The sequence below is a fragment of the Crocodylus porosus genome, unplaced genomic scaffold (assembly GCF_001723895.1).
Source record: "Crocodylus porosus isolate Cpor-Errol unplaced genomic scaffold, CroPor_comp1, whole genome shotgun sequence".
NCBI lineage: Eukaryota > Metazoa > Chordata > Crocodylia > Crocodylidae > Crocodylus > Crocodylus porosus.
Genome location: NW_017728942.1, coordinates 6,050,058 through 6,070,156, shown reverse-complemented (window position 1 = coordinate 6,070,156; position 20,099 = coordinate 6,050,058). Strand labels below are relative to the sequence as shown.

The window sequence follows — 20,099 nt, the reverse complement described above, 5'->3', positions numbered from 1 at the left end:
CAGCTAGATTGGATCCATGAAACATTTGCTAACACCTGCAGTTCCCATGTAGGGCACCGTCACTTCAGGAAGCCCAGTTCCAGCAGAATCTAGAGTGTATTTCAGTGGGCACATCTACATGAGATGTTAATGGTGCAGTAGACTCATTCTACTGCACATTACCACAGCATGAAAAAAACGTGTTAACGCACAGTAGAACCAGGTTACTGCACATTGGCAGCACTTAAAAAGTATGCACTGGTGCTAATGCTCAGCAGTGCCAATTATGGCACATTAATTAATTAATGCACCATAATTATGACACATGGATGAACATGTAGACATGCCTAGAAATTGCAAAATCTGATCCTGCCCCACTTCCTCATTGGGCACATAAACATGAGACACTTTACTACACATTAGACTAATCTAATGTGCAGTAAAGTATCCCTGTCTACACATGGGACTTACTGCGCAGCAAATTAACTGTTTGCTAGTACCAGGAAATGCAGGTACTAGATTAACAGCACATTAGCTACTGTGAAGTAGTGCACATGTAGATGCTGACCTGGAGCAATTTGCTCCCAGTCAGGCCAAACAGCAGGGGGCCTGCTGCTACCTGGCTAAGCCCTGGTGCAGGGGGAGCAGTTATCTGCCTACCACATGGGGATTAGGACTGTTTCCCACATGGCTGCAAGAGGTGTTCCACAGGCGGGACTGCTGCATCTCAGTCACATGGTTGGAAGAGCTGTCAGGGCAGCCAGGCCTGCTGCACCCTAGCTATGTGGAGACAGGGACCAGCCCCCATGCCCTTGCTAGTGCTAGGGTTAGCACCCATAGGAAGCTAAAGCTCCTCCTGGCTGCTGCAGGGGGGCAGAGCAGGGCAGGAGCAGTCCAGGAATGAACTGTTCCCATCAGGATCAAATTTGCTTCTGACAGACACATTCTCACGCATGTGGGAGTGCAGTTGTTTTGTGAAAAAAAATTGGGCCCGTTAATTGTATGTAGAGATGCACCCAGTGAGCAATTTCTCCAAGTGACTTGTTCTTTTCCAAACCTACCCTCCTCTCAGTTTTTAAATTATACAATCCCCTACCCTGAAACTCCATCATGAGCCCTAATAGTACTAAGGAAGGGACAGGAGTTTACCAAGCTAGTTACAATACTAGTTGACAACTGTGATGTGTGTCTAGGTCCTATGTTATTTGAATCACCACAGTGCAAGGGTGAAGTTTGTTCTAGTTAAAGGCTTCAATTAATCTTTGATCCTCTCATTTTATCTCCCTTGTATCTCTGGAGTCACTTGACTCTTCTGCCATCACGTAACAAAGGACATTGGCACATCTTCCCACTAGGCATCAGTGACTTTTGCTTATATCTTTTAAACTTGCCAATCTGATGACATTTGTGGTGGTTCTTTCCAGTCCCCATATCAAAGAAAGAATGGTTTGTTGGTTAGGGTTTTAATATGAGATTGCAGCAATTTAAGTACAGTTCCCTAACCTGCTACACAGAATCCTGTGCAACCTTGAACAAAGCACTTAGCCTCTCTGTGCCTCAGTTCTTAATCCAGAAAAATGGGCATAACAACCCTGCTGTACCTCACAGAGGAGATGCATCCTGTGAGGTCCTTTCCAGTACTGTGATTCTAAGATGATGAGGTGATTAGATGCATGTGGATACAGGTAGATGGTTAGATAGATTCTTTTTGATCTACCAGTCAACTCAGACTTCTTAAACCAGGAGGAAACCAGAATTCCTCAGGATATTACTCTGTTCTTACCTTTGCAGTTACTGTATATTTTGCAAATACTTTTGAAATGTAAGTGGATTTCAGCTAATGCAAGTGCAGACAGTGCCACCCAGTGTTCGGAACAATAAATGTCTCATTCAGATCTGGTATAAACTCATGATTGCAGAGTTGCCTTCCCATTAGGGGTCGTGATGTGAGATTAGAGGTTCACATGCCACTTCTGTAGTTGAATGAACCATTCTGTTGAAACTACCACACGACCTTCCTTCAAAATCAATGACTAGAACTTAGATGTGTGCTCGCACAAAACACAGCAAGATTTGTGCTCAGTGAATATAATTATGTGATTTTGTGCATGCCTGTTTTGTAATGCATACTCTGTAATAAAAAGGACAGGCATCCTAGCTATAACTCTGTTTGCAGACTGATGATCTCCAGGCATTTTAAGTACATCTAAATCAGAGGCCAAAGTTTGGATCTTACAACAATTTGAAAAGCATCCTAAGGCGCTTGTACGTGTGATGGTCGCCACAACATACATGTGACGAAAATGTCATTTATGTGGCTTAACAGCATCACACGTTACATGTGCACCAATGTGCAGGGTTTCTGATGAGTTTGCACTGTTGCAAACTAAACTGCATCTGGATATAGTTTATTTTGCAACATTGCAAACTGCAATGATGTACCTGTTGGCTTGGCCCCTAGCTGCAGGGAAGGCAGTCCGGCTCTGCAGGAAAAAAAGGACCAGGCCCCTTGTTGTGAGGGGCCCAATCCTTTTTTTGGCAGAGCCTGCCACCTCTCCTGTGGCTGGGGCCCAAGCTCCCAGTGGTCCAAACGGCCCCTTAGCTGTGGGGGGCCCTGGTCCTTCCCTCCACAGTGGCAGTGCCCCCTGAGGCTGCCTGGGCAGGCTGCTAGTGGGCCAGGTGCTGCCCCAGCTTCGTGGCAGTACCCAGCCCAATCCAACTGTTTCTTGAGCCTGCTCAGAGAGCAGCACTCGGTGGACTTCCAGCAGGTGGGCTCGGGAAACGGTTGGATCGGACTGGGTGCTGCCTCTGAGCTGGGGCAGCACACAGCCCTCTAGCAACCTGCCCTGGTGGCCCAATCATGGAGGGAAGGACCGGGGCCTTCCCCAGGTTCAGGGTCCACCATTTCATTTTAGGTGGCAAGGCCTAAACCCCCATCACATGTACAAGTACCCCTAGTGTTTGGAGACACTTGAATTCAAGCTAACCTGTTACAGAGATGAGCCTGACAAACCTTTTTGGTTTTGATTCCATCATGTATTTGACTGCTAAAGAATGAAAGAAAGAGGTGTAATTATGAAGAATGGAAAGACAGGAAAATCTTCCTCATACTATGATCTATGAGCCTGTGGCATGTCATCCAATGGAACTGGGGAAATATTTATTAGGAATCAGCATTTCAAAAAGTTGGATGCACATATGTGTATACACGCGCATGCACACACACACACACGTTTGAAAGATTTCACCCATAACTAAGTGACAATTGGCAATGTAATTATTGCATTATCAATCAGTTCTAAAAACTGGGCATTTGAAAAAATAGTCAATTAGGCATCCAACTAACCATCTATGTCCTCATGAGACAATATATGAAAACTTGATTGAAATTTGAATCCTTCCATATCAGAGAACCCTAGGAATTCTGGCCTGGAAAATAAACTTCGTAAATTCTAGATGAAATGGGTAACCTCACCCAAAACTTCCCAAGAGGACTTTTTTTTGTGCATTAGTGTCAAAAACTTTATATGGTCCAACATACCAGAACTGTAGCAAAGTAATTCAGACTCCATTAGGCAGGTAGGTTGGAATAAATTCACTGAGTTGTTAAAGTTTAACCAATAAAGGTGGTTAAAGGACAGGTGGCTTTGTTTTTAAGACCTTGTATTATGGATGCATGTCCCTCCAAGCTGGCTCTGTCACTTTTTGCCACATACCCTCCTATCCTGGGGTGCTGTCTCCAGAAGGGTCCTTTCAAAACTGGCACGTATGCACCAGATAATGCTCTGACAATGAGATATCATGTATGCAAGCTCTGCCAGGCAGGTGAGATGATACAAAGCAATTCATGCAAAACTGAAAGGGTGACATGGATTAAAATTATATGTATATCTCTAAATGACATCCCAATATGCTGTCTTCAGTTAGAAACAGAATCTGTGCAAAAATGAGGTAACAACAGAGAAATCCAGACCACTACCACGTGCCTAAGTATGTGGCCACTCCTGTAGATCATGGTAATGTTTTTTATTAAAATAACAAATTTAGTTTCCCTACCAGAAATAATGGAGTCATTCAAAACCTCTTCATCCTGATAAAATACAGAGTCGTCCTTGAGTTCCGAGTTCATGATCATGTTTTCTTTGTTCTCATCCGACTCTTTAACTGAGTTCCGCTTGTTCTCTGGATCGTTGCCGTGGCTCAGTGAATTCTCCTTTTCTTTGCTGCACTCAATGCTAGATGTTCTGGATGGACGGACATCCACCCTCTTTTTTGGAGACCCTTTGCTCTCCCTTCCATGAAAGCTGTGGATAGAAGGTACACAACCATGTTTTCAGACAAGATCGTTTCAATGTCACAATAGAAACCTAGTATTATATGAGCACAAGCAGCATGTCCTCTGCAGTGAAACATGCAAGGGACATTGTGCAACTGGATTTCCAGGATTGTGATGAGAATGGCTAACACTGTTCCACTTCTCAGTCTCTGTCATAAGAACAAGGTACAGAAGGGTGATAACTAATGCATTTCTTTGATACAGCGCTGCATGCTGTAACATGCTGACCTTTTTCAAAGAACATGGCACGTGCTTCTAATGTAAAACATGCATGGCATGAAACACCACTGTTCTGCTATTTCATTATTCTGATAAAGATTTAACAGGGCCTGGAGGGGTATTGTATTAATCTATTCCCTGTGACAAAGCCTGTTGTAGTATTGAGAAATGTTACCAACTTAAATCCAAAACTATATCTTTGTTCTTCTCTACTGCTGCAGTAGAAGGTTTATAATGAAAAATAGATGAAGTACCTAAAATACTCCTATTCCACCCTTCCTATTGGAAAGTAAGATTTCGTATACACTTACATATGGCCAAAAAAAACCCATACTAAAATACTACTGCTTAATGCTGGTAAAGCACTCTTCCATTTTCACAGATTATTTTTATATTAATTTTGCAAATGACTGAACTGAGGCATCTGGGATGTTAAGTGTCTTGCCTGAGGTCACACAATGAACCTCTGGCAGAGGTAGTACTGGAACTCAGGACTTCCTGCTTGCTGCTTCTCCCTTCTCATGCACCTAGATACAAGTCTATATTGGGGAGCAAATGATCTCTTTGGTAGATGCTAACAGTGATAACATCAACAGACAGTTGGGACACAAGCAATAGTAGGGAAAACACAGCTGAAGAATAATTCAGAGGAGCTATATATTAGCAGCCTAGCTACAGTCAGGAAAAGTTCAGAAGGTAGGAGGCTGGAGGCAGAAAGGTATTACGGAGGTGAGAGATGGTGGTCAACTGATATAAAGTAGCTCATATTTAACAGTTTCAATATTGAGAAACAGGTAATTTTCTCTAGTCACGTGTAAATATGATATGCAGTATTGAAATAACTCATTTTCTTAGGTGAAGTAGGCATTCTTGAGTCAGGGCAGAGAGATTCACATCCTGTCTCCATCTTCTGAAATTCTAACCATTGTGTACAGCTCCAAAGGTCACAGGCAACCTCAGAGAAGTTGCTGGGGTCTAATTTTCAATAAATGTGTCCAAGAAACTGGATTCCTAATTTTCAGGCATAGTTATTTGATTAAATTGGCTATTTGGGTAATTGTATCCCTGATTATCAGAACAGTCTACCTGATGGAGAAATTGCTTGATTTGCATGCGAGAGCCTGGACAGTTTTGTGTGCAGATTAGCTGTGCATTTTGTGCACATGCAGTTTTGAACACCTGGCCTCTGATCTCTGTTCCTGACGAACCAGCCTAAAGTGATGTGTGGTCTGCAAGGATGTAGTTCTTTTCTCAGGACTAGCCTATGTTATTCCATCTGATATCCTGATTCAGGGACAAGATACTTTTTACTGTGGACTGTGTTTTATCAAACAAGTTCACCTATCTGATCCCCTGTTTCCCTGTTGCAGTATTATCAAGTTCAGTTATTATAAAGTAATAACAGAACCTTTCATTTTAACTAGAGATTGTTGCCTGGATTAGCAGCAGCAACAAATAATGCAAGGACAAAACTGAGCGGATTCAGTCAACTTGAATGAATGAAATGTTTAACAGCAAGAAGGGAATTTTTATTAGAAAAATATTCTATTTTCAAGGATCTTGTTCCCCGGTACACAGCGCACTATATTTACCTATCCTGCCGATGTTTAGTGGCCAGAGCCCTGTGGAGTTCCTCAATGACTCTGCTGGGAGGTAAAGGCAGGTGGACGGCAGCAAGGTGAGGGGAGCCAGTTGGCGTTGGGTGCTGTCCTCTGATAAGGGAATCAGAGCCTTTCTGGCCAGAAGGATGGAAGAGGGCAGCTTGTCCTGAGATTTGGGAGGAACCAACGATGACATAATTCTTCAGGATAGTGGAAGGAGGGGATTTCACAACTGGGTCATCTATTTCACTTTCTGCTGCCAAAAAAATAAAAATAAAAAAATAAATTAGAGGTGATGCCAGGCCTTTGTTATTACACACAGAGCCTAAGTTGAAATTTACTCTATGTATTGAATAGTGAGGGTTATAGCAGAGACATGAGACTGCGTTGAGATTGCCATCTAGATCTGAAATAGAAGGGCCAGTACTGCAGAGGGTTGGCCTGGAAAAATGGATCTTTTCTTCTTCACCCTTCTCCCTACTTCCTCCCAACACAGTCATCTCTTTCTTCCTTCTCAATCCCATCAATCTATTTTAGATTCCTACACCCCTCACCCACATCTCTGCTAAACTCTAACTGCATATACAGGTACACTCTAACTCAGCAGAAGACTTGACTTAAACCTTATGCGTTCTTGTCTTCATTTGGAGCAAAATCAGGATCTGATGCATTCTCTGCTCTTGCCACTTCCTTATGGATTCCTAACTCTCATCTCACTTAGGGAAACACCAGAGCTTTTACAATAGGAAGCTATTACTCAGGTCAACAAAACCTGTTAGAGTTGATGAAATCTAAACAGATGTCAGCAAAGAAAGGTAGTGGTCCTGAATACCGTGGAAAGGAAAAGAGGAGTGGGGAAATGTTTAACTGATTCTTTTTATATCTAAGGCTGAGATTTTCAAAGCATCTGGGCATCTGGATTAATTGTAATGGGACTTTGATATCCAAGTGCCTTAGGCAGCTTTGGAAATCTCAGCTTTCAAGCCAGAGCCTATAGATCTCCAGATTGAAATTTAGAGTATTCTTCCTTTTTTCAGACCTGGCTCCTCTTCAGTCTTTGTCATTCTTCTCATCGCTTCCATGAGAACAGTAAGATCGGTCACCCCAGTACAACCCACACCTGATACTGCTAAGGCTGAACCTCTAATAATATCACCTTCTCTCCGTAAGACTTGTAGGAGGATGCAAGAGTAAACACCCTTACTTGTAAAAAAAGATGCTGTTTCATTTTTTTCTTCATTTCTCTTTCGCTTCCCACTGTCTTACCCTACTCTGTTTCTGTACTTGCTTTCAACACTTTCTTTTTACATCAGAGGCAGGACCTTTGCACTTTGGTACCATAAATCAGTTTGGTTTGGTTGTGTGAAAGCCTATTCCTTTTCTCATGTTGCCACCTAGTGTTAAACATGCATTTAAACAAACACGGATCCTTTTCAACATTCTGTCTTTCTTTGGAGTAAATCCTTATCCAGACAAAACATTTACTGGTATCACTAGCATCCTAGCAAGAAAGGACTTCTCATTAGACTGGTCTGTGTTAATTTACATAGCAAACTGGCCTTAAGAGACAGTGATACCCTCAAACAAAGGTACTCCATACAGGCTGCCATCTGACTTGGAAACTGTGTAGCTGCATCAACATGGTACTACAGACAGGCTACTGGGCATGGATATGGGCCAACTGATGCCAGTATTCAGTGCTAATTAGCCTGCCTGAAGTATTGCACAGAGATGGCTATATTCCTCCTGACTTAACTACCATATAAAATGCTGACCCAGGTAGACTAAGGCAGTAATATACAGTAAACCCACCCTCCCCAGAGACAGCAACCTCCTATAAACTAAAAAATGATTGCCACCTCTGTGTAACACTTGGAGTGCACTAATTAGTGTTGTTGAATGTGTGTGCCAATTAGCCTACCCCTAGCTAATTAGCAACCATGCTGCTTCCAGTTTAGCACACAGTCCATATGTAGCAGCACAACAAGTTAAGGGCAGTTGATGGAATGGTAACTTTATCATCTGGGAGTGAAAATTCATGTAGCAAGGGCCCAGATCTGCTAGCTCAATATATACATCTGGGAGAGTGGGCTGACTGTCACACCCAGATGACTGAAGGTGGGAATGGATGACATGACTGCACACAAATCATGAGTATTTCTTTTGGGGTTTTTTGCTATTTTTGAGAAAGAGATTGATTACATTGTGAGTTACATTCTCATGTTTTGGGGGGAGAAGAGGGTCTGACTCATGATTTTTGAATAATTTTGGCAAGACTGCATGTTTTTCATGGCCTTCACCAGATGCCTAATCAATTATCCACCCTCTCTCTCTTTATATGTATGTACATAGAAAAAGAGTGAATTAAATCTATGTGGGTGACCTAGTCCTGAAAACACTTTAAAGCAGTAATTCTCAACCAGGGTGCCATGACATCCTTTTCATGGTGCCTCAGGGTGCCACACAATATTAGCATTGTTAAGGTGTAAACACCTATGCATGTCCCACAGGATAAACCCAGAAATTTCTAATAGGAATCCATAGTATCAAAATATTTTTCCCTGCTCTGAGAGGGATCAGTTGCTGTGTGCAGAAAAATATTCTGCTCTGCTGTGGTCTTTCTGAGCTCTTTGCAACAGAAGAATTCATGTATTATTTTATGTCATAAAAATAAATTATTGAAAGCTAAGAACAGGCATTTTCCAAGGATAACTTGAATCTAAGAAGGGGTACCTTGGAAACTACTGTTTTAACTGCTTTAAAGCATGGGAACATTTTGACATGTCTGTGAAGTGTAGAACCAAGCCACAATGCAATGGAAATAAAGCTGTGTACCATTTACCCCAACAACATCTACATTTCTTCCCCTGAAGTGGTCTCTCCATATCCAGCAGGCACAGAGCTGAGCTCAGGAAGATGTTGATCACGTGCTACTGTGGAAATGCACATAGAGATTTATAATCTATCTGCTTTCCATTGAACCATAGCTCAAAGGGATGAAAAACACCTCTAAGTCCAGTTGCACTTTTGAGCAAGAGGAAAGGATTGCCTCTGCTTTCACAGGAAGATCTACATTTCTGAGTGGGAGGGGAGGGGAGGTGTCTGAAGTCACAGCTACACTTTAAACTCATTGTGCCCAACCGTGGTATCCTCAAGCATGCCTGTATTGCTCCATGCAGGCTGCTACCTGCACTGGAAATGGTGTAGCCACATCTAAATAGCACTACAGTTGGACTAATGAGCACTGCTAAATGATAGGGTCAGTTGGCTCACACCCTCTGATCCCCAGTCCACTGGTGGTGTTGTAAGTCCATGGTTTTTGGTTGAGGAGGCACACCATGCTGTCCCACATGGGCTATCTGAAGGTAGCATTGCCTGGCACAGTAAACTTACTCTGTAGACATGACTTATGTCACCTTTTATGCTTCCTTGATGATGAAGCTGCCCATGGGACTGGGCACTCAAGGCAGCAGAGGCCTCCGAGTACTTTTATAAATCACACCTGGTTTGTTCTACCAACAAGTGGTCAATGAATAATCTTACAAAGTGGTTCCTTGGTGCTTTGCCCATGCTTTGCCTTCCTCCCCCTTCTCTGATTAATTAGTGCTTGGCTTATTCCTCCTTCCTTCCACCACCAGCATCTAGAGCACAGCTCTGACTTTGTTGCTTTCACGTCACAGTTCCTCTCTCTCTCTCTCTCTCTCTCTCCCTGCCATTTTGCTTCCCTCTCACTCCCTGCTGGTACTTGTTCAGGTTTGGTTTTCTACTACTTCCACTTCCATATACAAAACAGCCCTCCCTTCTTTTTTAAGTGTCATTACTCAAAGTAGTCTAAAAACACAGATTGTGGGTGTTTTTTTCTTCCCCCTCCCCTCCCTGCCACTCCCTGTAGAAAATATAGATAAAAATGAAATACTACAAGCTAAAATATTTCTAGACCACAAAAAGTTGGGGGCCAAATAACAAGTTCTCCCAAATGAAATGCCTTACAGGAGTTGTAGGGTTTCTGCTCTACAGGCCAGTTTCTTTCAATTAATTATATGTCCCATGAGATATGATTGATTCTTCTCTTGGTGAGAGGATGAAGGCCATAGCTATGCCTGATCATGCTGCATTATGGAAGAAGTAGGAACCTAGACAGCTTGGCTTAGAGAGGCGAGCAAAAACATAAACTATCTAAGGCCAGAGTAGCTGAGTATGTAGGGGCCCAAGGACCCTGGCCCCACCTTGGGGAGACAGCTGTCACCTGAAATGTGTAAAACTGTCCACGTGTCCATCATCTTACGTCCACCCTGGCAAAAATAAAAGTTGGTGCTTATGTCTAAGGGTATAGATGGGAATAACAAACCAGTATAAGCTGTTGAGAATGCAATTGTTATATCTGGATGATTCTGTAGCAAACCCACTAAAACTTTAGCTTTGTTTCACTAGGGTCAAGGTATCTGCAGGTTCATGCAGCTATAACAGAATAACAGCTGATGTGCCTTCCCAAATATCAGCTCTGCCTCCTTCCTCCACCCAACTTCTCCTCTGCCCTTCTAAAGTGGCTAAAAAGTATGTTGTCCATACCCCATGCTATTAGTCTCAGGAAACCCTAACACCACTTTTGATTCAAAAACTCTTGTTTTCTGACAAAATATTTATGTTTTCCATAGCAAACAAAAACTGCACTTTTCATTAAACATTTCATTTAAGCTAAAATTCAATTTTCGACAGATGTAGTTTAACCCAAAAGTCTCCCAATAGTTCTGGTTGGAAGAATAGCACCCTCTGATCTTCTGCTTCCTTGTGATTCCAAAACCATAATCCACCTTTTTTGTATCAGTAAATTATAGATGCAAATCATGGCAGTAGCCCAGTGCTTATGCCTAATTCATGGATAAAAACAGGTACTTTAGATGTTCAAGCCTGATTCTCATTTATACTTAAGGCCTTTTTCACCACTCTTGCAATGTAAAGGGTCCTCAGAGAGGGAGCAAATGACAGTTGTACTTACTGGAATGCCCTTTCCACTGCCCGACTGTTGAAAAATGTAATACCACTGAGATGGTATATTAAGGAATTCATCTTTTTGAGGGTCTGAAACTGGAATTTTGAGTGAATCCTGAGATAGGGGGAAGTAGATCGTGGAAACCAGGTGAAATGTTCACATGCTCTTCTGTGTAATTAGAGCAGTTTGCAGAGCTCTAATTTAGACCTGCCAAAAGACCAAAGCTTTCGGGCAAAAATGTTATGAGGGACCTATTGAATGGAACTGCACTGCTGCCAAAATGTTATTGGATTGTGTTTCTGTCCAGTGAAATTAATTGAAACCTTCGATGTTCACAGCAACTTGTGGAAGTTGCTGATTTGGCACATGTCTGCAATCAGTTTGATCTGCTTCACGTGTGTTGAAAACAGCAGCCTTGCAACAACCTCCAGAAACAAACCAACCTATGAAAGGTCTGGTATCCGTGTAACACACAGAGATTTAGTGCTTTTAGATTACAGTTCATTCAAGAAACTAGATTTAATTTTTAGTGGCTGAGGATCTGACCAAAAAAGTAGGTAGGAGAAAAATGATGCATCCACATGTGTAGAGGATGACCATGTTGAGGAGACAGAAAGGTCTTTCTAGGCTGTTGTGACTCACCTGTTACACTTTTAGTGATTTTAGACACTGCCTTAGGTGGAGGAATCGGGAGCAATGGGGGGCTGGGAAGCTGTGCTGGGTTTCTTTCTGTCTGTTTCTGTGGGGAACCCACAGATTCAGTAACAAGTAAGGCTTGTGGATTCTCTTCGGTTGCTGGCAGGCTGGCATCTTCTAAGTCTTCAGTGGATGCTGAAGGTTTCTTGGCTAGCAAGAGGGTAAGAAGCAGTACAATTAACGGAACATGAAATTAAAAATAATGATAGACCAAGGGGCTATTCCAGGAAAATTCAGAAAAAAGAGAGTCACGGCACACAGCTAGAAGCACTTATTTTCTCAAGGAAAATAATTAATGTGTGAAACAGCCAACTAGCCAAGGGTGTTCAGGTAAAATATAAAAACCCACCAGGGTAACTGAGGAAACAATTAGATTCTGTGTTCCTAAGGAAATTATTGAGCCTTGAACAGCCAAACAGCCTTTACTCATTCTCCCCAAAATCTTTTCTTATGTCATTTCTATAATGAGGACAGCAGGGTATTGTGGCTTTTGAGAACTGCATGTTGAGAACTGCAATTCATTGTCTTAGAGCCCAGCTGCAGTGATTAAGAGTGCGACTGTGTGAGCACTTCTCCTTGCAAGGAACACAAATAAAGGCTAAGGAATGATTAAGCTTTAATATTCCCTCAAAGATCTCTTTATGATCCTCTCTGCATAGACACCAGGTTTCCTGGCAATTTTTTTTTATCCCATTAAATACGTGACTTCAACTTGCTGCCTAATTTTGCTCTAATCTCTCTCATGTCAGAGTTCCTGAAGATTTCTTGCAGCTCATGTTAGTGACCAGGAAGAGAAGTTGAAGCAATCTCCTATAAAAATCTGCCACTAGATCATGATAGCAATTCTGGAACAGGAGAACAGGAACCAAAGTATGTAGGGAAAAAATTTAACTTCTGAAGTCTGGCTTTAAAAAGAGTCCTGTTTCACCAAGAGGCCTGATCCTGCAGGCTATAGAATACCTTGTGAATGGAGACGAGTGCACTTGATTCCAAGGAAGCCAGCCCAAGAGCATGTCCTTAGCTTGCCAAACTGGCCTCCATAGAAATAGTGAGAACCGTTCTCTGAAGACAATGGCGACTGATAGGTGGACAGTAATGGAAACTCCTTCACTTGAGGCATTTAAAATGGGACAAGGCAGTAAAATGAATGACAGAAAATTAACTTAAAGAAAAAAATAATCTTACAAGAAAAACTGTGTGCTGGTCTTGCAGGATGGATAAAATAATGTTCCCATCTCTAATTGCTGGGGGGGCCTATTAACAGAAAGATTTGTTTGTGACCTTATTGCATTATAAATTAATTTCCCTCCAAACCCTTTCTGTATAAGCTCTTTGTATTAACAAGCAATCTTCATCCTTGAATTTCGAGTGAAAAAGGGAAGGCGGCAGAGCAGTGAGGCAGTAGCAGACAATGGCTTTGGCAAGATAATAGCTTCTAATTTGTTGACAAACAGATTAATGTGAGTGCCTAGAAGTGGGATAATGGGTATTTATCATTTCAGAGAGACAGGGAAGTAAAATAAATGTGCATTATTAGTTCGGGAAATGCTTGCAAAATTTTTGCTTGATTGAAAGAAAAGTTGCTTTGTTTGAGAAATAATCATCTCATCTTTTGATAAAAGCATTGCATTCCCTACTTGTTTTTGTTTTTAAATCTAGGGGTGATATTTCATGTTAGTTGCCATGAAAAATCATATACTATTTGTACAATGAGGAGAAATTGCTAAGTGGAATGATTCTCTAATCCTCTTTTTTTTGTAATGAGCGTCTAAGTAGCATGGAGCAGAGCAAAATGAAGTCATTAATGAACTGCAGCATGATTGGCATCCTAAAATGGGTAAAATCTTGAGCACTATTTAAAAGGCCAAGTGATAGAATGGATGTTGCTAGTCGCTTGATAGCCACAATAAGTTATGTACAGCCAGACTCTAATACCTCTACTCAACGGGAGCAATAGTGTCATGTACTGTTAAGCCTGCTGACGCTGACGGGACTGCTTGTATAGTCTGGTTCTGTTTAGCATGAGTATAAATGAATGTGGGTATTAGAACTGAACCTTTAGACAGGATTAGCCCATAGTCTGCTTGGCTTCAGCCAGTCCTATCAATGCTTGACTTTTCTAAACTCAAGTCCTGATTAGGAAGTTCTCATTAAACAAATCCTTATCAAGGGTCATTGTTTAATAAGAACCTCATTCCTTTTTCCACCATGGATCATCTACTACCATTTTTCAAAGTGGACTTTGGTCATTGTTGGTTACTATCAATACACAATATGATACACATACTATTTACAGAGTTCACATTACAGAGTGAATCTCATTCCATTGAGAATATTTCAAGGTTTGGCACTAGACCCCTTAAGAGTGTAACTAATTATTCATCTCAAGAGCATCATATACCAATTCCCATTTCAAAATGGCATCAGATCACATCCTGTGGGGCTTTAAATCAGTTTACTACCAAGAAAGAAGAAAAAAAGAAAGAAAATCTGAAAACTCAAAGGGAGCAAATATTTACATTCAGTTGTATTTTCTGGAGTGTGACCTGAAGTCCACTGTAATCCATGCAAAGACTCCTGTTGAACTGGGGCCCAATTCAGTAGGAAAAAAAGATATGTATAGAAGAAACCTAACTTCCCTAAATTCATGGCATTCCTGTGAAGTAGGAAGTATTATAATCCCCATTTAATAGACTGGGAAAACAGGCATGTTGTTGCTTTCTTCATGTCACATACCAAGGCAATGACAGAAGAGAAAAGAGAATCCAGAACTCTGGATTCCAGGTCTCCTGTTCTAGCTTTGGGAGGTTACAAAACTCCTACAATATAATTTTTAAAAATAAAGGTTTTTCTGTTTTCTAGCTGTCGTTAAATGAGTCTTGTGAAAAGGAACTTTTGCTTGACATTGCTGTGAAAGACTGTCAGGTAATAAACAGAGGCGCATATTTCTATCATAATATTATACCGCTAGAGACCTAGAAGCTTTTAGCATACTCCATGGGAATTCCAAGACCTGTTATTTTGGAATGTGGCTTTTTCTCCCTTTTAACTTGTTCATTTGAACCCCCATAAGTTGGAAGCACAAATCTCTCAAATCCTACAGATGGCAAAAATATAAACATCTCCTATGTTACTGGCTTGCTTTTCCTCTCTCTTCCTTTTTCTTGTTTTCCCCTCTTTTTCACACCTCTACTATACACATCAATATTTGCATATTTAGCTAAATAGCATAAAATTACAAAGATACAGTAATAAAATGTATGCACGTGCACAGGGTTGAGCCTGTATTGCTTGCTGAAAACTCCTGTGGAAACCACTGGAACCTGTGTCAAGGAAAACTCATCCTACATATTTTTTTCCCACTAATGTCAACAGGAACAGGGTAAGGTCTGGAATGGATTTGGACTGCTTATGCTTATAAAGAGAGAAATGCCAAAATGCACAAAGATGGAACTAACTGAGCTCAAGAAAATAGTAACAATAATTGTATGGAAAGCCAGAAGTTGCTAAAGAAAGAGGCAGAAGGACATCTAACAATGACTGGAGTTTCACAGCAAGCTGTTTAAGAAAATGTAATTCCATCTTTCTCGTTACTGAGGCTGGAGGAAAGACACAAGCCCTGAGAGGGAAAAAATAAATGCAGAATACAGGCAAGGTTAGACAATAGAGATACTAAAAAGAGCTGGCACTAACAAGTGTCACCAGAAATAAGGACAATCTGGAAGGAAATCAATGCCTATGTTCAGAGTTTAGACATGGGATGAAAATGATTCTGGACATGGCAAAGCTACACACACATAACTTCCTTTTCTCATCTCTTTTTCCTTCTGATCTCTTTGGCCTCACCTTTCCTGTCCCAGTGACTGAAACCAAACACAAGCAGAGAGGAAGCTTGCTCAGAGCTATATAAAAATGGCAGTGGTCTTGGAACATTATTATTAATGATAGTAGTGCCTGGAGAATCCCAATGCAGATTGAGGTCTCATTGTCTTAGGCTCTGTAGGAAGATGGACAGTTTGAAGAGTATTTAGTTTGGCTCAAGACAAACCAGAAAAGTGGAAAAAGAACCATATGAGCATGCATTAACAGAAGTCAACTACATACAGGGCTAGATTCTGAGTCACTTGTTTTGCTTTCATTTTATAACATAAAGAACAGAAATGAGACAAATATTAGAGGGCCCCTGTGTAAAAAATCTATTTTGAGATGTTTCTGCATGACATAACACATGAAGCAGAAATTGAGAAGATGAGGAGATAATATATTGTTCCAGTTAGAAGTTGACTCTCTTTTCCCTCCTCTTCCAAAAGACCCATAACCATCACACTCAACTTATGAATAGAGTTGATCTATAGTCAGGCCACTGATTAATAATACATCTTATTAGTAAAAATACTACTAATAACCTTTATAGTGATAGTTACTAATGGCAACATAAAGGCTAGATATTAAAGCTGTATCTGCATTCTACTGGACCAATAGTTAAATAAAAGATTAATTTAATCATTCTGACCCCACAACCATAGGGCCAATCAGGACTGGCTCAACCCAAGTGCAATTCAGAACAGCATTAAGGTTGCTTTAAGTTTTACTCAACTGCACTGCCCACCAAGGGGCTGTTCCAGTAGCTTCTTGCCAGAATACTAAGGCAATTGGGACATATCAGTAATTTTTCCCCCCAACCATGCCTAGTACACTGGGGGCATATCTACATAAGACATTGTGCAGTAGACTAATTCTACTATGCATTAGCACACATGGCAAAAACCATGCTAATATGCTAATGAGCAGTAGTATTAGTCTACTGCACATGAAGCGTAACACAAAGTGTACAATTGCACTGATGTGCAGTACAGCAGCCTACTGCACCCTTATTTAGTGCTTGATTATACAAGTACTAAAGTTAATGCGCAGTAGGCACTGCTCATTAATGAATGTATAGATGTGCTCTGGGTATAACAACTGACTCCATACAATGAAAAATTCCCCTATGACACAGATATATCAGCTGACTATTTTGGCAACCTTTTATACTAAGTTTTTTATTGCTAAAACTTTGTCTGGCAGACCTAACTGGGTTCAGATCCTGATGTTATTTGGGGGTCAAAATTTGTGAGTGTTTGCAGGAAGGGACTCTGGTATGGAGGTTGTTTTGGGCTTAGTTGTGCTATTGATACAGAAGTGCTGTTTCTACAAACTGAAATACATTTTCAGTTTCATCCATGGATCCCAGTATGGATGACCATCTCAAAGGGGACATGTGCATCTCTTAGGTACATAGCCATTGCAGTGCTACCCAGGTTGTTCAGGCAAGCACATACCTGCTGTGGAAATGTAAGCAAAGATGTTTTAGGGGGAGAATGTTTCACATTCACAATAATTAGTACTAATACCAAGAGTTCAAAATGCCAATGTAGTCTCTTCTTATACATCCAACTATGCCCATTAACCCCAGGTTCATGTGCCCCTGGGTTCAGCAAAGAGCTCGAAACTCAATATAGATTTCTAACCTGGTCTGGAAGAAAGAGAGCTGAATGCAACACTGACCCTCTCAGAAACCAATTCTTTTGACTTATCTCAGGCCACCTCAGGGGAAGCACTTTTCTATTTGACATTCAATACCTGCATCCTCTTTCAGCTCCTCTGACTGCAACTCCTCTCCAAGTGAGGTCGCATTTGTTGTTGCTGTTGTGTTTTCCTGCTGCATCTCTTCTGAGGTAAGTGCCTGGCATGTGGGAGGTGGAAGGTCACTCAGCATTGCTCTGGTGGCACCATCAGCAGTGCAAGCTTTGCCTTCGGCATCTAAAACACCATGTCATTTAATCTTAATTAAGCTGTCAGCAGTAAAAGCTAATGCATCCTGCCACTAATTAGAAGTATATGCCTAATAATCTGTTACTTACTGCACAGTGTTCTTTATGAGGACTCACTGTAGTGAGAACTTACCTTTGGCAGCATCTGATTTCCAGAAGTGCTCAGCACCTGTTGATCCCACTGACATCAGCAGAATTTGTGGATGCTCAGTAGCTCTGAAGATAAGCCTCCTGATACTCAGCTGCCTCACTGGGGTTTTGTGGGTGACTCAATTTAGGCCCCTTTTTTAAACAGGTGTGCTCAAATGTCTGAACAAAACTGAAATCCAAAGTCCTCTTGACACAGGTTCAGAGGGTCAGATCCAGCTACCCTGACCTAGCCTTGAATAGTAACTTCTGCTGCCAATAGTCCCATCAGCTGTAAGAACTCTGATGATCTTCGCTATTTTCCAGTTCAGGCAGATTTCCTTGGTTCTCTCTCAGAAATGATAGGATAAGGCTCACTTTTACAAATTGTAGCAACTACTTCCAGCTCAGGCTAGGTCTCTGAAATGATATGTTTGTATGCTGTCCACCTTGGCACTAGAAACTCCTTAGTAGAACCTCACAACATGTCTGTCCTCCCTTGTAGTGATACCACGATAAGTTTCTTAAACTGGGATTTAAGATATAATGTTCACACGCTCTCCTTTTCACTTTTGTAAGACTTTTTGCTCACTTGATTAAGGGTATCAAACTTTGGCCCACAGATGCTGCAGAACTAATGCAGTATTTTTTGTTATAGGCTGAGCTCACTCTGGCTGCCTCATAATCACGTTCAGTAAAAAGTTACTGTTCTTAAAATAGCCCCTGCAGTAGCACAGTTGCTATGATACAGGGGAATGGGGGGGAAAAAGTTCACTGCCGACATTACAGCTCATTGTCAAGCCAGCGTATACATAATCATTGGCATATTAACAGCTGCCTCCATTATTTGTCAGAGAGAGCTTTCCTCCTAGCACTATACCTTGTGTTACATTTGATCCAATCTACTCTTCGTAACTGAAAGCAAGAAAGGAAAAACTCCTTTAAATGTTTGCAAGGAGCAGAACTGGATAGCTCTGTCTGTGTTCTCCAGGGTTAGGGACAGAAATTATACATAAACTGGTATAAGTGATCAGAAACTGGTATAAGTGATCAGAAATTCAGTGCGCACAAATCTCTTTCGAAGTGTGTGAAACTGATTTAAGATAAATCTGGATGGATGTAGTATCAGACTGAACTGATTTAGGTTAAATTGGTTAATTGAACTTTGGCCCTAGATCCCCTCCAGATTCAAGTTAACACAGTCCCCAGTATCCCATGATGCTTTGCACCTCCCCCCGCCACAAGGTAGTTGGCCCTAGCTGTATGCTCCAGGCCAGTAGGGAGGCATGTTGTAGCACCCACCCAGCTTCTGGCCAACTGCAGGCATGTGACTGCATTTCCAGAATCAAAAGTGGATGTCTGTTCACTTGCTTATCAGTTCAATCTATGCAGCTTAGACTAACCTGCAAAGATTGAATTGATTTGGCTTTGGACTTTTTGACTGTCTGTACTTAGTGCAGGAGGTAACTCCTGCTGTGCAAGCCACTGAATGCTGTGCCACAACAATAAAACAGAGCCAGAACATTGGCTCCTTTAAATCATTATGTATAAAAACTTCACTGACAAATGGAATAACAGCCAGGAGAAGACAGCCCTGTCAGCAAGCTTCTAATGAGGAGTGTCTGGGATAGAGAATTACGAGGTCCCTGGTCAGAGGTGGGCAGCGCACATGCAGATCCCTACAGCAATATGGCAGTGGTAGTGCTAACCCTGTGATTCTTGAGAGATGATCAAGGGACAGCACAAATGGCAGGTATTCACTAGTATAAGAGGACACTAGAGACTCTCTGTAAGTCTTCAAAATGCTGACAAACTGGTGTCAGGAAGAAACAGTGCTCTTCCATACTGGAGAACTCAGATCACAAGTGAGGACAAACTACTTAGACAGGAACAAATTATGGCAAACATTGGATTCTACAGCCTAAGCTGCCCTGGAATCATAGGGCAGTAGGGACGAAAGGGACTGTCATGAGGCCGTCTAGTTCAGTTCTCTAATCAAGGCAGGATTATCCCCAACTAAACCATCCCAGCTAAGTGTCTGCCTAACCTACTCTTGAAATTTTCCAGAGAAGGAGATTTCAGAGCTTCTCTAGGTAGCCTGTTCCAATGCCAGTCAGTCAAAAAGTTCTTCTAAGGGATGCATCTGCACTTCTCACAGTAAGAATGAAGACTCTCAGAAGTAGCATGACAGAGTTAGCAGGAGACAGCACTTTTATGGTTAATGAAATCTGCTGTATAATTTCTAGCATCACCCTCTGGATTTAATTTGGGTCACATTTGTTCCTTGCCCTTACTCCACCATGCTTGGGAGGAATGAAGTACAGGGCTGTTCACGCTGT

The 20,099-nt window shown here is 41.5% G+C and overlaps 1 protein-coding gene across 7 annotated transcripts in view; it reads right to left on the bottom strand.

The window, feature by feature from the left end:
- PHACTR3 (phosphatase and actin regulator 3) overlaps positions 1 to 20,099 on the bottom strand; it is a 165,607-nt gene that overhangs the window by 42,866 nt on the left and 102,642 nt on the right. For 3 of the 7 annotated variants that reach the window (XM_019548208.1, XM_019548211.1, XM_019548210.1), the window contains exons 4-7: positions 17,444 to 17,623; positions 11,768 to 11,971; positions 6,127 to 6,391; positions 4,036 to 4,283 (exon numbers count right to left, since the gene is read on the bottom strand). In XM_019548208.1, the coding sequence (XP_019403753.1) occupies positions 4,036 to 4,283; positions 6,127 to 6,391; positions 11,768 to 11,971; positions 17,444 to 17,623 (897 nt within the window). The remainder of the gene's footprint in view (positions 1 to 4,035; positions 4,284 to 6,126; positions 6,392 to 11,767; positions 11,972 to 17,443; positions 17,624 to 20,099) is intronic. The other 4 variants (XM_019548209.1, XM_019548213.1, XM_019548212.1 and 1 more) reach the window with 4 other exon arrangements.